Source organism: Dendrobates tinctorius, unplaced genomic scaffold (genome assembly GCF_039654945.1).
Source record: "Dendrobates tinctorius isolate UK_male_01 unplaced genomic scaffold, ASM3965494v1 ptg000011l, whole genome shotgun sequence".
In the NCBI taxonomy this organism is placed as follows: Eukaryota; Metazoa; Chordata; class Amphibia; order Anura; family Dendrobatidae; genus Dendrobates; species Dendrobates tinctorius.
The window spans coordinates 38,729,526-38,741,896 of record NW_027361679.1 but is presented as its reverse complement, the minus strand read 5'-3'; the positions used below and the strand labels follow the sequence as shown (position 1 = coordinate 38,741,896).

Genomic DNA, 12,371 nt, shown 5'->3' with positions numbered 1-12,371 from the left:
TGTAGGGCATAGACAGCGGCATTATGGGGACCGCTGCGGTGGGTGCTACCGGAGCCGCAGCCGCGTTGGGCACTGCATCTTGCAGCGCTGAGGGGCTGGCGGCAGTGTCCGCCGCTGCTGCATCGGCGCTTGCCTGAGACATTCTCCTTCCCCCTAGTTAACGGTTGCCAGGCCCCGGGGTTGAGCGGCTTACCGTCTGTAGGCCTCAGCTCCTCCCCTTCTTGCTCGCTGTCCTCTCTTCCCGCATGGCACTTCACTTCTTCGCGCTCTTCGGCAGGCTCCGCCCACGAAGGCCTTCCCCTTTTCTTCCCGCGCGCGCCAATCAGCGGGATAATGGCGGCAATGGCGCCAATTTCGCACACAGTCTATAGCACACAACAGTCTCTGGCACACAGGACCCGGGGATACCGGGCTCCGTATCCTGTTTGTGATGCCAAAAATGGGTCGCCCTCCCAGAGCTGTGGGGTACTCGGTACCGGGCCGGTCTCTCAGAGGGGAATGTCACAGCAGCGGTGACCCGGTCCGTGGCCCTGGGCGCCCATGTAAAAGGGGTTGAGTTGGTAATAAAGTTTATAAGTGATTTGTGACGCCACCTGTGGTGTTCGGCAATAAAGATGTTAAGCCGACGCTGCAGATAGATCCTCTGGGACAGATGGTGTGGTGCAGCAATGATGGTGTAGCCCTCCACAGGCAGGGCTGTAGTCCCAGGGCAGTGTAGCTGAATCTTTAGGAAGAGGGTGCAGTGTTTGGCACAGAGATGTAGCAGTGCTGAGGATGTTGCAGGAAGGAGGCAAGGACACAACAGGGTGCAGTTTCTTTACCTTTACTTGGCAAACGCAGTCCAGGGTCCTGATTACAGATGGCACAGGAGCAGGCTAGCCTGGAAGCAACTCAGGGACCTCTCTATCAGATGGGTTGTGTAGTCTCCTTCCTAGCGCTGGCTTGAGGTACATGCAGTACTTTGTTACACTGAAGTTCCTCCTTCTTATCTTCTCTTAGAACTACCTCGTATGGCAGACAGCTGTAGCCCTATATCTCTCTTGGCTCACCAGTCGCTGTTGTGCCTCCGAGTCTTAGGTGGGAATAGAGTATTTACAGCTTCCTATTCCTCTGGTTTCTGTTGCAGGACCTTCAGTTTCCATACAACCGTGGAGACCAGGCTCCAGATCTTGCGCTATCACTGGGAGGGAGCTCTCTTTCCTCAGCTCAACCTCCAGTTTCTCTCCACACGTCTACACACGTGGCCCTCCTCACACTAACTAACCAATTTCCCTTCCTGGCCCTCAGAGAGCACTCCTCCCCCAATTCTGGTTCAGAGCTCCCTCTGCTGCCCCGGAGTGGGAACTGTGTTGCATGACAAGGTTAACTGTTAGAGAGACCCTTCATTGCCTCTAAGTCTGACATCACCCTCCCTGGAGGAAGGTAATGCCACTGTGACGACCATACTCCTGGGGGCGCCACATATGACTATGGGGTGCATTATACTAGTATATATAACTATGGGGGTGCATTATACCACTATGGATGACTATGGGGTGCATTATACTACTATATATGAATATAGTATGCATTATACTATTATGGATGACTATGTGGTGCATTATTCTACTATGGACGACTATGGAGCAGTATGGAGAGATATGGGGGCAATATGGAGAGACATGGAGGCAATATGGAGAGACATAGCGGCAGTATGGAGAGACATGGGGGCAGTATGGAGAGACATGGGGGCAGTATGGGATGACACTTGGGGCCCAGAATGGGAGGACGATTGGGGTCCAGAATGGAAGGTCGAGTGGGGTCCAGAATGGGAGTACATGTGGGGTCCAGAATGGGAGGACATGTGGGAGCAGGATGTGTGACATTATTGCTGTAGGGGCTAATTAAAGGATATTATTGGGGAAGTTGGGGAAAAATTGGAGAATGCGCTCTAGATAACTGTGTTATTTTCCGCAGAGACTAATCCTGGCTGGAAGAAGTGATGGCTGGTGAGTCAGTGTGTTACCTGGACACTGACACTATACACTGTATACTATATACAGAGGTTCTGTGTATAATGTCACTGTTGATCACTGTATTTTTTGTACACTGACACTATATACTGACACTATATACAGAGCTCCTGTATATAATGTCATAGGTGAACATTGTTTTACTTGTACACTATACGCTACAGTATATACATAAATCCTTGGTATGTCACTGGTGATCTCTGTATTAACTGTACACTGACACTATATACAAAGCTGCTGTGTATGTCACCGGTGATCACTCTATTACGTGTACACTGATGCTTTACACTGTCTACTAGATACAAAGCTCCTGTATGGTAAAATTAGTATTGTTTTTTTTTATTAATGATCAGTATTGTAGTGTTCAGTCACTATGTGGTTGTAATATGTGGTCCAGCCATGGTGTGGCCGTATTTGTCCCTTCTATGTGATATCATTCATTCATTATGTGGTGGTGACATGTAGTGTGGTCATGATGTGGCGGTATTTGTTCCTTGTATGTGGTGGTAATATATGGTCTGGTCATGGTGTGGCGGTATTTGTTTCTTGTATGTGGTATTATTTGATCACTATGTGGTGGTAATATATGGTCTGGTCACGGTGTGGCGGTATTTGTTCCTTTTATGCGGTATTATCCGGTCACTATGTGGTGGTAATATGTGGTGTGGTCATGGTGTGATGGTATTTGTTCCTTGTATGTGGTGGTAATATATGATCTGGTCATGGTGTGGCGGTATATGTTCTTTGTTTGTGGTACTATCCGGTCATTATGTGGTAGTAATATGTGGTGTGGTAATGGTGTGATGGTATTTGTTCCTTGTATATGGTATAACTGTTCATTTTAAAAAATGTATGTGACACATTCCCCAAGAAGAAACATAAATAAAAATATACCTAAAAAGAGTACACAATATTTTAACAAATGTTTAATATCACCATTTCCAACCTTGAATAATGCAAAATACTCCTCTGTGGCCTCCCAGCTAACACTCTTGCACCTCGGCAGCACATCCTTTTCTCTGCTGCCTGATTAATCCACATTAATGCCCCCTCCATATATCTCCAAACTAATATCTCGATATCTACCCACACATACTCTCCTGTCATCTCAAAACCTCCTCCTCCATACTCGTACGTTCCTCACCTAATCACCTCCAAGACTTCTTAAAAGTGTCCATCATCCTCTGGAAGTGCCCCAACACGTCCAGTTATCCACCACATTTGGAACCTTCAGATGGAACTTGAAAAACCCATCTCTTCAAGAAAGCTTACAATTTGCCATGACCCCGCTGCCACCTCACCACTCCTTCCCCATCACCCTGTAGACTGTAAGCCTGCAAGGACAGGGCCCTCTCTCCCTCTATTCCAGTCTGTCAATGTTAGTTTTCTCATTTTAATTCATATCTGTATTTTGTACGTAAGCCCCTTTTCACATATATTGTGTAGGAAGAAGAACCGGGCCGGTGGTACCTCTCTCGCGTCGGTTCCAGAACTATTGGGGCTGTCACCATTGTTGCCGGGGGGGAAAGCTTTCTGACATGGTATGACCTTTGCAATCGACTGTAGGAGGCGTGACAGAGATAAAAGAGACAGTACGTGGGAAAGCGTGACACTTGGAGGGAAAACAGAGCGCTCAGCAGGAGAAAGTTGATTCCCTCTCCGTGGAGCTATGCGATAATCGAGGCCCGCGCTGCTGCTCCCCAGCCCTTGCGCACGCTGACTAAGAGCAACTTATAACTGTGTGTCCGTTGACTCCTGTGACCGAAAATCCATCCCACACCGCTCCGCTGACTGCCGTGGGCTCGCGGCCTTATTCTGACTGGGTAAATCATACAGAGCCGGGTCGCTTAACCACTGCCACTGAACTGAGTCACACTCCGGCGGTGCCATAGACTACTTCACACCACGTACGTCGCTCCAGGAACAAAGGACCTCGCCTAGGAGAGCCAGGATACGCCACTTCCGTCGGGAGACAGTGCCTCAACTTTCTTCAGGATCACACCAGAGACTTCACACGTCACTTGCGGCGCCACAGTGGGATTTCAAGCTTCCCCGCCCAGAAACCATCAGACTGATAAGTTTACCTGTTTCATAAAGTCCATGTTTCCTTAAGCCATGCTCCCTTTGATAGGTTAACTGCCAAGATTGGAATAGTGGAAGGAGCAAGATAGTTTTTTTTTAGCAATGACGAAACTGTACATCATGGTGTGACAACTGACTTACATTTTCGTCATGTCGCAGGAACAGGTTAAAACATTACTCCTTTATAACTTATATAGAATTTGGCTTATCTTTTCTTTCTTTTCAATGCCGAAATCAGATAAGGCAGCATGGAACTGCTCAAAGAACTGAGCATTGACCAGCTCTAAAAAATGGATATATCTATTTCTTAAAATAATTAAGCTGGTGATATAAGCCACTATCCACAGATATTAGTTGGTTTCAGACATATGCAAAAACAAAAAAAACACTTAAAACACATATTAAATAGTACAGAGAATAGAAGGTGGTAAATGCTAAATATTTAATAGTGCAGTACAAAACTGAACAATGACTGGCATACATCTACATAATAAAACCAATAATTAAATTATATTGCTACTGAACTAGTGCAAAAATAAAAAAAGAAGACCTGGCATCGGGTCAAAGGTGTACAAATTTTGCTTTTCATTATTCCTCATGTTCATGAGTATGACGGGCTTTTTCTTTCTTACAATTTGCCATATGATTCCAGAGATATGGGCCTTTTTATTTAGTGCTAATGCTTATGGTCTTTACCAAGGAGGTGTGGCTCACAAGGAAATAATACAGAGCAGCCTAAAGCCTCCACCTAGAGAATCTCGTGTGCGACACCCCTTTGGTGAAGAACAGTAAAATGTGCACTAAATATAAAGATCGATGTCTCTGGAACCATATGGCCGATTAAAAAAAAACAAAAAAAAAAACAAAATCTCAGTGTAGCAGTGGGAATAAAATACGAGAAAAATGGCCACTTTTGACCTGGAGCCATGTCCTCCTTAAGTTCAGTCAGTTTGTATTCAGTAAAAATCTCAAGCGCCAAGTCGGACGATGTGCCAGGTACACAACGACTCATGGTGACTTCACATTAAACTCATATTGTTTCGGAATTAATTTTTCATATTATATTCAGTTCATGCTACCGCTAAAACAGTGCACAGTATTTCACCACAATTTCATCAGACTAAGGTTACTTTCACACTAGCTTTATGCGACGGCCGTTGCCCTGAGTCGGGGCGACGTAACGTCGCACGCTGTGAAAGTCGGGCACAACGGGGGCAGCGGATGCAGTTTTTCAACGCATCCGCTGCCCCATTGTAATGTCCGGGGAGGAGGGGGTGGCGTTTCGGCCGCGCATGCGCGGTCGAAAATGGCGGAGACAACGCAAAAAAAGTTACATGTAACGTTTTTGTGTGCCTCGCGGGCGCCAAAACACGACGCATCCGTCGCAATGCGTCGCTAATGTTAGTTTATGGGGAAAAAACGCATCCTGCGGGCAACTTTGCAGGATGCGTTTTTTCGCCAAAACGACGCATGGCGACGGCCGTCGCACAACGCTAGTGTGAAAGTAGCCTTATCATGAGGCATTTGTATTATATACAGTAATATAGTAATAGTACAGCATTATTATATAGGGATAGTGCGGTAAATTTATTTCACATGGTAATAATCGGATACATATAAAATGTTAACAGTGAAGTGCTATCATTTTTTCATTTAAAATCTTAGTATCAAGTTTTTACATTGTCGCAAAGCAATATGCCATACACAATCCTGTATAACAGGAATACATCTAATAGAGAAAATCGATAGTAAGCTTGTGATCAGCTTCCAAAGTGCTAAGTGCTAGTTACAGTTTTTCAATAACATGCCCTTAATAGGAATGTGTCAGAAGGTTTCTGAGAACAGTATAATATAGGGTAGAGATCCTGATTTCAGAGATGTATCACTTACTGGGTTATCTGCTGTAGGTTTAGCAAAATCAGTATTTTATCAGCAGGAAATTATCAATAGAGGACTAGTAAACCTGCTGCCAGGTAGTCCTCCATATTCATGTGCTGTGTGTAATCCCCCCACCATTGATAGGCAGATTTCCACCTATGCACAGTGTACACAGTAAGGCTGGTTTCACATTTGCGTTAAAACAACGCTGCGCCCTGCGTCGTTAAGCCCCGCCCCGAGCCGGCTCCCTGCCCGCCCCATCCGGGATCACCGCCTACTTTCGCATTTGCACGCCTGCGATCGGCGCACCCTATCTTTAGCATAGGGTGCGCAGATCATGCGCTGCCAGTGTGAAAGTAGCGTGCTGCGCACTTTTGACGGTGCGCCGTGCGCGCCGAAATGCAGCATGTTGCATTTCGGCGCGCACGGCGCACCGTCAAAAGTGCGCAGCACGCTACTTTCACACTGGCAGCGCATGATCTGCGCACCCTATGCTAAAGATAGGGTGCGCCGATCGCATGCGTGCAAATGCGAAAGTAGGCGGTGATCCCGGATGGGGCGGGCAGGGAGCCGGCTCGGGGCGGGGCTTAACGACGCAGGGCGCAGCGTTGTTTTAACGCAAATGTGAAACCAGTCTTAGCTGTCATTCAGTGGTGTGGGTTATACAAAGCTCAGCATTTAGAGAACTGCTAGATCTGCAGCAGATAAAACAGTGATTTTATCAAAACTGCACCAAGCAGACCAGTGAGAGATACATCACTAGAATAAGGCTCTCTGCACCTACATCATGCTGCTCTCAGATAGGTTAGCACAAGACTGGCGACAGAGTCCCTTCAAGGTGCCTAAACAACTTAAACAAGTGTCATAACTGTCTTTCCCAACCCCGATATGCGTGCACTCTCAGCATGGCCAAGCATGCATGTGTTTTCAAAAGTGAGATATGATTAAGCCCCTGCCAGAAACCTCTCCTTGTCAAAACAAAAGGATAGGGCATTTTCATTTAAAGGAAATATGCCACATACAAATTAAAAGTTACAAGACTTTGCCTACGGAGGTTGATCATTATCTGCTTTCCTTGCCTTGGGCCTGGTGTCACACACACCAAGCTAAAGAGGCTGATGCTCAGTGGGGAAACAACCTAATGAGCCAGAGGCTTGTTAAATGCTCTGCCACCCCCAGAGCACTTGACAGCAAATTTGCATATGAATAAAACACACATTTTTGAGGAATTCAGAAACAGGAGATATAAAGGTGTCAATAGATTTCCAATCTAAAGACCTGCGTGACCCTATATACGATTTTGGAGGGTGCAGAGGGCTGATCTTACTGATTCACTTTAACATGCTCACAGCATCTGTCCCTTGACATCATCAGTCGGGAACAGTTGAGAGGCCGCCTAAATGTGTAGGGAGCTGTTAGCACTGACAGGTAGACAAGCACTGACACTGAGTTTATTATTTTCATAGGATTAGCCCAGTATTTTCTATGTCTTTCCTTTTTTGCACGTGAGGCATTTTGAAGAAATCAGGAGAAGGTGGTCAATATTCAGCTTCCTTCTGTTTTCCAGGTATTTCCTATATGATACTTTTTTATCCATGTATTTCGTATATGCATACTCTTCTACTGGAGAAAATGGACCGCTATCTATCCCTGGAATAATATACATCACCATCTTTATCTGAAAGTGTTCTGGACCTAAGATATAATCTTCAAATTTTAGAAGTATTGAGCTATAAGAAACAGAACTGTTGCACATCACAGGCCCGAATGCTTATTGATCCAGTTCCGCAAATAGGTGACACTGGAGTAGACACCAGGCTTATTCCTTAAGGCACATCCATATCCGAAGCTGACAATTCCAATAAGTGTCCACTTTCCGTTATTTTGTGTAGTTACCAGAGGACCGCCGGAATCCCCCTTATTAAGAGAAAATATAAGAAACAGCATATTATTTCATCTATGAAGCTAAAAGATACATCCAATCATTGTGAACAGACAATGAGCTTTTATAAATGCCAGGACCCATTCCTATTATACGTCAATACACCTATAGACTTTTATTAAAGGGAATCTGTCGTCAGGTTTTTGCTACCTCATCTGAGAACAACATGATGTAGGGACAGAGATCCTGATTCCAGCAATGTATCACTTAGTTTAATGGCTGCAGCAGTTGTGACGCAATCAGAGTTTTTAGATATAGCATGTAGCAGAGCTGAGAAAGCTAACCCCGCCCCCAGCAGGCACTGTATGCACATTGTCAATAGACAGTGAGCTGCTTATCAGAAAAGGGGGCGTGGACAAACCGGACTCATGGGAGCTGTAGTCCAGGCACTGATAATCTTCTGGTGACAAAACACAAAAAAAATCATGGTATTAAAACTACAGCACACAGCCTAATAAGTGACACATCCCTAAAATGTGTATATCAGCCCCTACATCATGCTGCCTTCAAATTACATAGCAAAAACCTGCTGACACATTCCCTGTAATCATATGTATGCCTGCACAACAGCAGCGGGCATAGACAGAAGAGGGCTCCTGTGCAAGAACAGTATATGGGCCCGTTACAGTCCAATAGCCCATCATAATTCGCAACTCCTTCTGCTTTGGAGACAGAAGTGGCCCCTAACCACTTGGCCTACCAGGTGCATTAATGATATGTCTGCCCCTGATGCACACAGTGTAATTAGTATATAACTAACACTCCCTAACTTACCTGACAGGCGTCAATTCTCCCCTCAGCATATCCAGCACATATCATGGATAGATCTATTACATTTCCATACATCTGTTGGCTACCACATAGACTGGAGTTGATTATCCGTACTTCAGCTTGCTGTAGAGTTGGCGATGTCAGGCCTGAAAAGGGAGAAAATTCAAAAAAATCTGAATTTACGCTGTCAAAGCTACCAGGCAATTCCTGTTTTTTTTTTTGCTTATGAGGTTATCATATTTAATTACTTAGAATTAGAAGAGTATAGATTCTCGGTTTCTATTGTTTTTTTACATCTATAGCATCTTGTTGTAAATCTCTAGTTGTTCATTAGTAGATGAGCTATTGTATTAGGTCATGTTCTCGCTATTGTCATAGGCTCTGTTTGTTCCTGGCAGATGTGCGGTTAGGTTACTGTAGACCTGCCATACATACTGGTTTTGGTTTTCAACCAAAATCACTACACAAGTGAGAACAGAGCCTTAAAGCTTAACAGTCGTTTTATATATATCTCTCAATAGTGCAAGTGAAAATAGGAAATTTTGTAATATATCTTATTAGAGAAATCTGCTTATTTCTCCACCAGAACTAATCATTCATTGTCAAAATTCTCAATTCACAGGTAAGATCAGTGAATACAGATTTACCCATAATGAGTTAAGAGATCATGGTTAGAGCTCATAAAGTTCTATGGAGAACTGTCATTGTTGCAGCAGAATTGCTGTGCCTGCCTCTAACTCTTCCCTTCTCTTCCTCCTTCTCCCTTTTATATAGAATTTTAAAAGCTCCAACTGTCATCCTGTCTCAGTAATGTAGAAATCTGTCTAAATGGAGTAAGATTTTACCCATAAATTGAAAGTATAAGATTAATCTAGGCAGCAATAGCAGCAGATTTATCTAAAAAAAAACCAATATATTACAAAGTTGATTATTTTTATGTGTACTATTTAAAAGATATGGCCTTTCAAATTCCAATGCCCAGACTATTCTTTCTTCCATCATTTGTTGGGGGCACTCAGGAAGCCACCATGCACATCAGAGGCTCGGTCAGTCCTGCTGAAATTGGATGACTTTCATCTTTTGTATATGGGAACCATTAAGGGGAATCTGCCAGCATTTTTTGCTATGCAATCTGAGAGTAGCATGATGTAGGGGCTGAGAGCCTGATTCTAGTGATTTGTCACTTATTTGATTGATACAGCAACACGCCAGCTAATAACGTGTCAACTAAATGCCCTGTTTTGCTGTCATCTTTTTACTAGCACTTGCTGCTTATTGTTGAAATTTTTTTTTTTTTACAGCAGAGTATTTTTCTTGGTGGATCTCTTGGTGTTGTGAACACTGTCTTAGGCCTCTTTCACACATCAGTATTTTTGATCAGTATTTCATCAGTAATTGTATGCCAAAACCAGGAATGTCTCCAAAATAAGGAACAGGAGTCAGTCTTTCAATTATATTTTTTTCTCGGTAAGTTCCATTCCTGGCTTTGGCATACAAACACTAATGCAAAATACTGACCAAATACTGACGTGTGAATGAGCCTTTACTGACTTGTTCACTGTGTGTGCATGGCCCATGCGTTGTATTCTATTGGTTTTTTGCTTCTGCAAGTTTTTGGGAGGACTCCACCCCTCTCATGTGGGCTATGCACATATAGAGCGGTCTCACACAGCGGGTCCACATCAGAAATAACCTCTCTGAACCATATAGATACTGTTCACATGGTCAGGTTTTAAATGCATTGGATGGGACTGCTCTGATGGGTATACCTTGGCATTAGTGGAGCGGCTTGGCATACATTTTTTGCAGAAAACGTGTCAACTAAATACCCTGTTTTGCTGTCATCTTTTTACTACCACTTGCTGTTTATTGTTGAAATTTTTTTTTTACAGCAGAGTATTTTTTCACGTTTGTTGTATTGTGTTTCTCTGTGTTCCAGTCTCTTGGTGGTGTGAACACTGTCTTACCAACTCGTTCACTGTGTGTGCATGGCCCATGCGTTTGTATTCTATTGGTTTCTTGCTTCTGCAAGTTTTTGGGAGGTCTCCACCCCTCTCTTGTGGGCTATGCACATATAGAGCGGTCTCACACAGCGTGTCCACATCGGACATTTTGCCTCTCTGAACCATGTAGGTGCTGTTCACATGGTCAGGTTTTAAATGCATTGGATGGGACTGCTCTGATGGGTGTACCTTGGCATTGGTAGAGTGGCTCAGCATACATTTTTTGCAGAAAACGTGTCAACTAAATACCCTGTTTTGCTGTCATCTTTTTACTAGCACTTGCTGCTTATTGTTGAATTATTTTTTTTACAGCAGAGTATTTTTTCACGTTTGTTGTATTGTGTTTCTCTGTACACCAGCTAATAAGTGTTTCATCAGCAGAAGATTATCTACAGGACTATGTGTCTCATGCCTGCTGGTCAACTGCTCTGTGTAAACCTGCCCCCACCATTAGCAGCTTCTTGTCAATGTATTTGTATACAGAAAGCAGCCAATCAGTGGTGTTGGCGGAGCATTCTAAGAACTACTAGATCCACACCAGAGAAAACAGCATGCATATGACATATTGCTAGAATCAGGGTCTCAGCCCCTACATCATGCTGCTCAGATTACATAGCAAAAACCTTTAAGTGCATTAGATTAAGTCTTCTGGACCCGCTGACTTCAGTAGGTCCAGCTGACCATCCCATGTGCATGGAAGGCTCTATACATAGACCTTTGCCCCACCTTAATGAGAGCTGAATGCACAGAGATGGTTTTGATAGACTAAATGCTTATGCACATTATTTTACTTTACAGGATGCAATTACAAGAATACATTAAAGTAAAAAAGTTGGAAGAACAAGACCATAATTATTGTTGTGCATGTTCACACGTTCAGTATTTGGTCAGTATTTTACCTCAGTATTTGTAAGTCAAAATCAGGAGTGAAACAATCAGAGGAAAAGTATAATAGAAAGACGTCACCACTTCTGGATTTATCACCCATTTTGGCTCACAAATACTGATGTAAAATACTGACCGAACTGAACATGTGAACGTGTGCTTAGTCTACACCTAGCGCTCACTATGTACCCAGGTACACCCGCAATGTAGCTGGAAAACTGTTGTGATTTTACTAGAAATCATTACTTTTTTAAATTGATTAATAAGGACTACATAGGATTGCAGTTAAAAATGCTGTATTCCTGCAAAGCTGCATGGCCATTAACGCCTTATATTGTTTATATAGATCATCTTATTAGCCATTTTGCATTGCACTTAAGCCCCTGATGAAGCCACACATTTTGTGGCGAAACACGTGGCCTTTTCACACCACTATCGTCTCTATTCCTTTCTCTATACAGGTTACACCAACATGCTTATCACTCGATCCTTCTGATGATCCCTTCTTTGCTGTACTAGTAGTATGTTAGATTGTTTTTCGGATTTTATATAAGGATGGCGTCGAACTACTATGGAATATGGCCGAGAGCTATGCTAGAAATATTGCATAACACTAGGCCCAGTATTAATCTATGGGGCAGCTCACATCACTGTTTATTTTCTCGAGCGTATTCAGCGTGTGTGTAAAATTGCAGTATGCTGCGATTGTCACCGAGACTCACCAATGCAAGTCTATTGGTGCGAGTCAAAAATCGCACAGCACTTGGACCATGCGAGTACTGTCTCATTTTTACGCAC

General features: G+C 43.7%; 1 protein-coding gene across 2 annotated transcripts in view; it reads right to left on the bottom strand.

Annotated features, from left to right (window-relative positions):
• Positions 1 to 6,593: 6,593 nt before the first annotated feature.
• Positions 6,594 to 12,371, bottom strand: part of LOC141046738 (transmembrane protease serine 11G-like) — a 52,663-nt gene continuing 46,885 nt past the window's right edge. For both annotated transcript variants that reach the window (XM_073541381.1, XM_073541389.1), the window contains exons 9-10: positions 8,689 to 8,831; positions 6,594 to 7,889 (exon numbers count right to left, since the gene is read on the bottom strand). In XM_073541381.1, the coding sequence (XP_073397482.1) occupies positions 7,728 to 7,889; positions 8,689 to 8,831 (305 nt within the window). In that variant the 3' untranslated portion in view covers positions 6,594 to 7,727. The remainder of the gene's footprint in view (positions 7,890 to 8,688; positions 8,832 to 12,371) is intronic.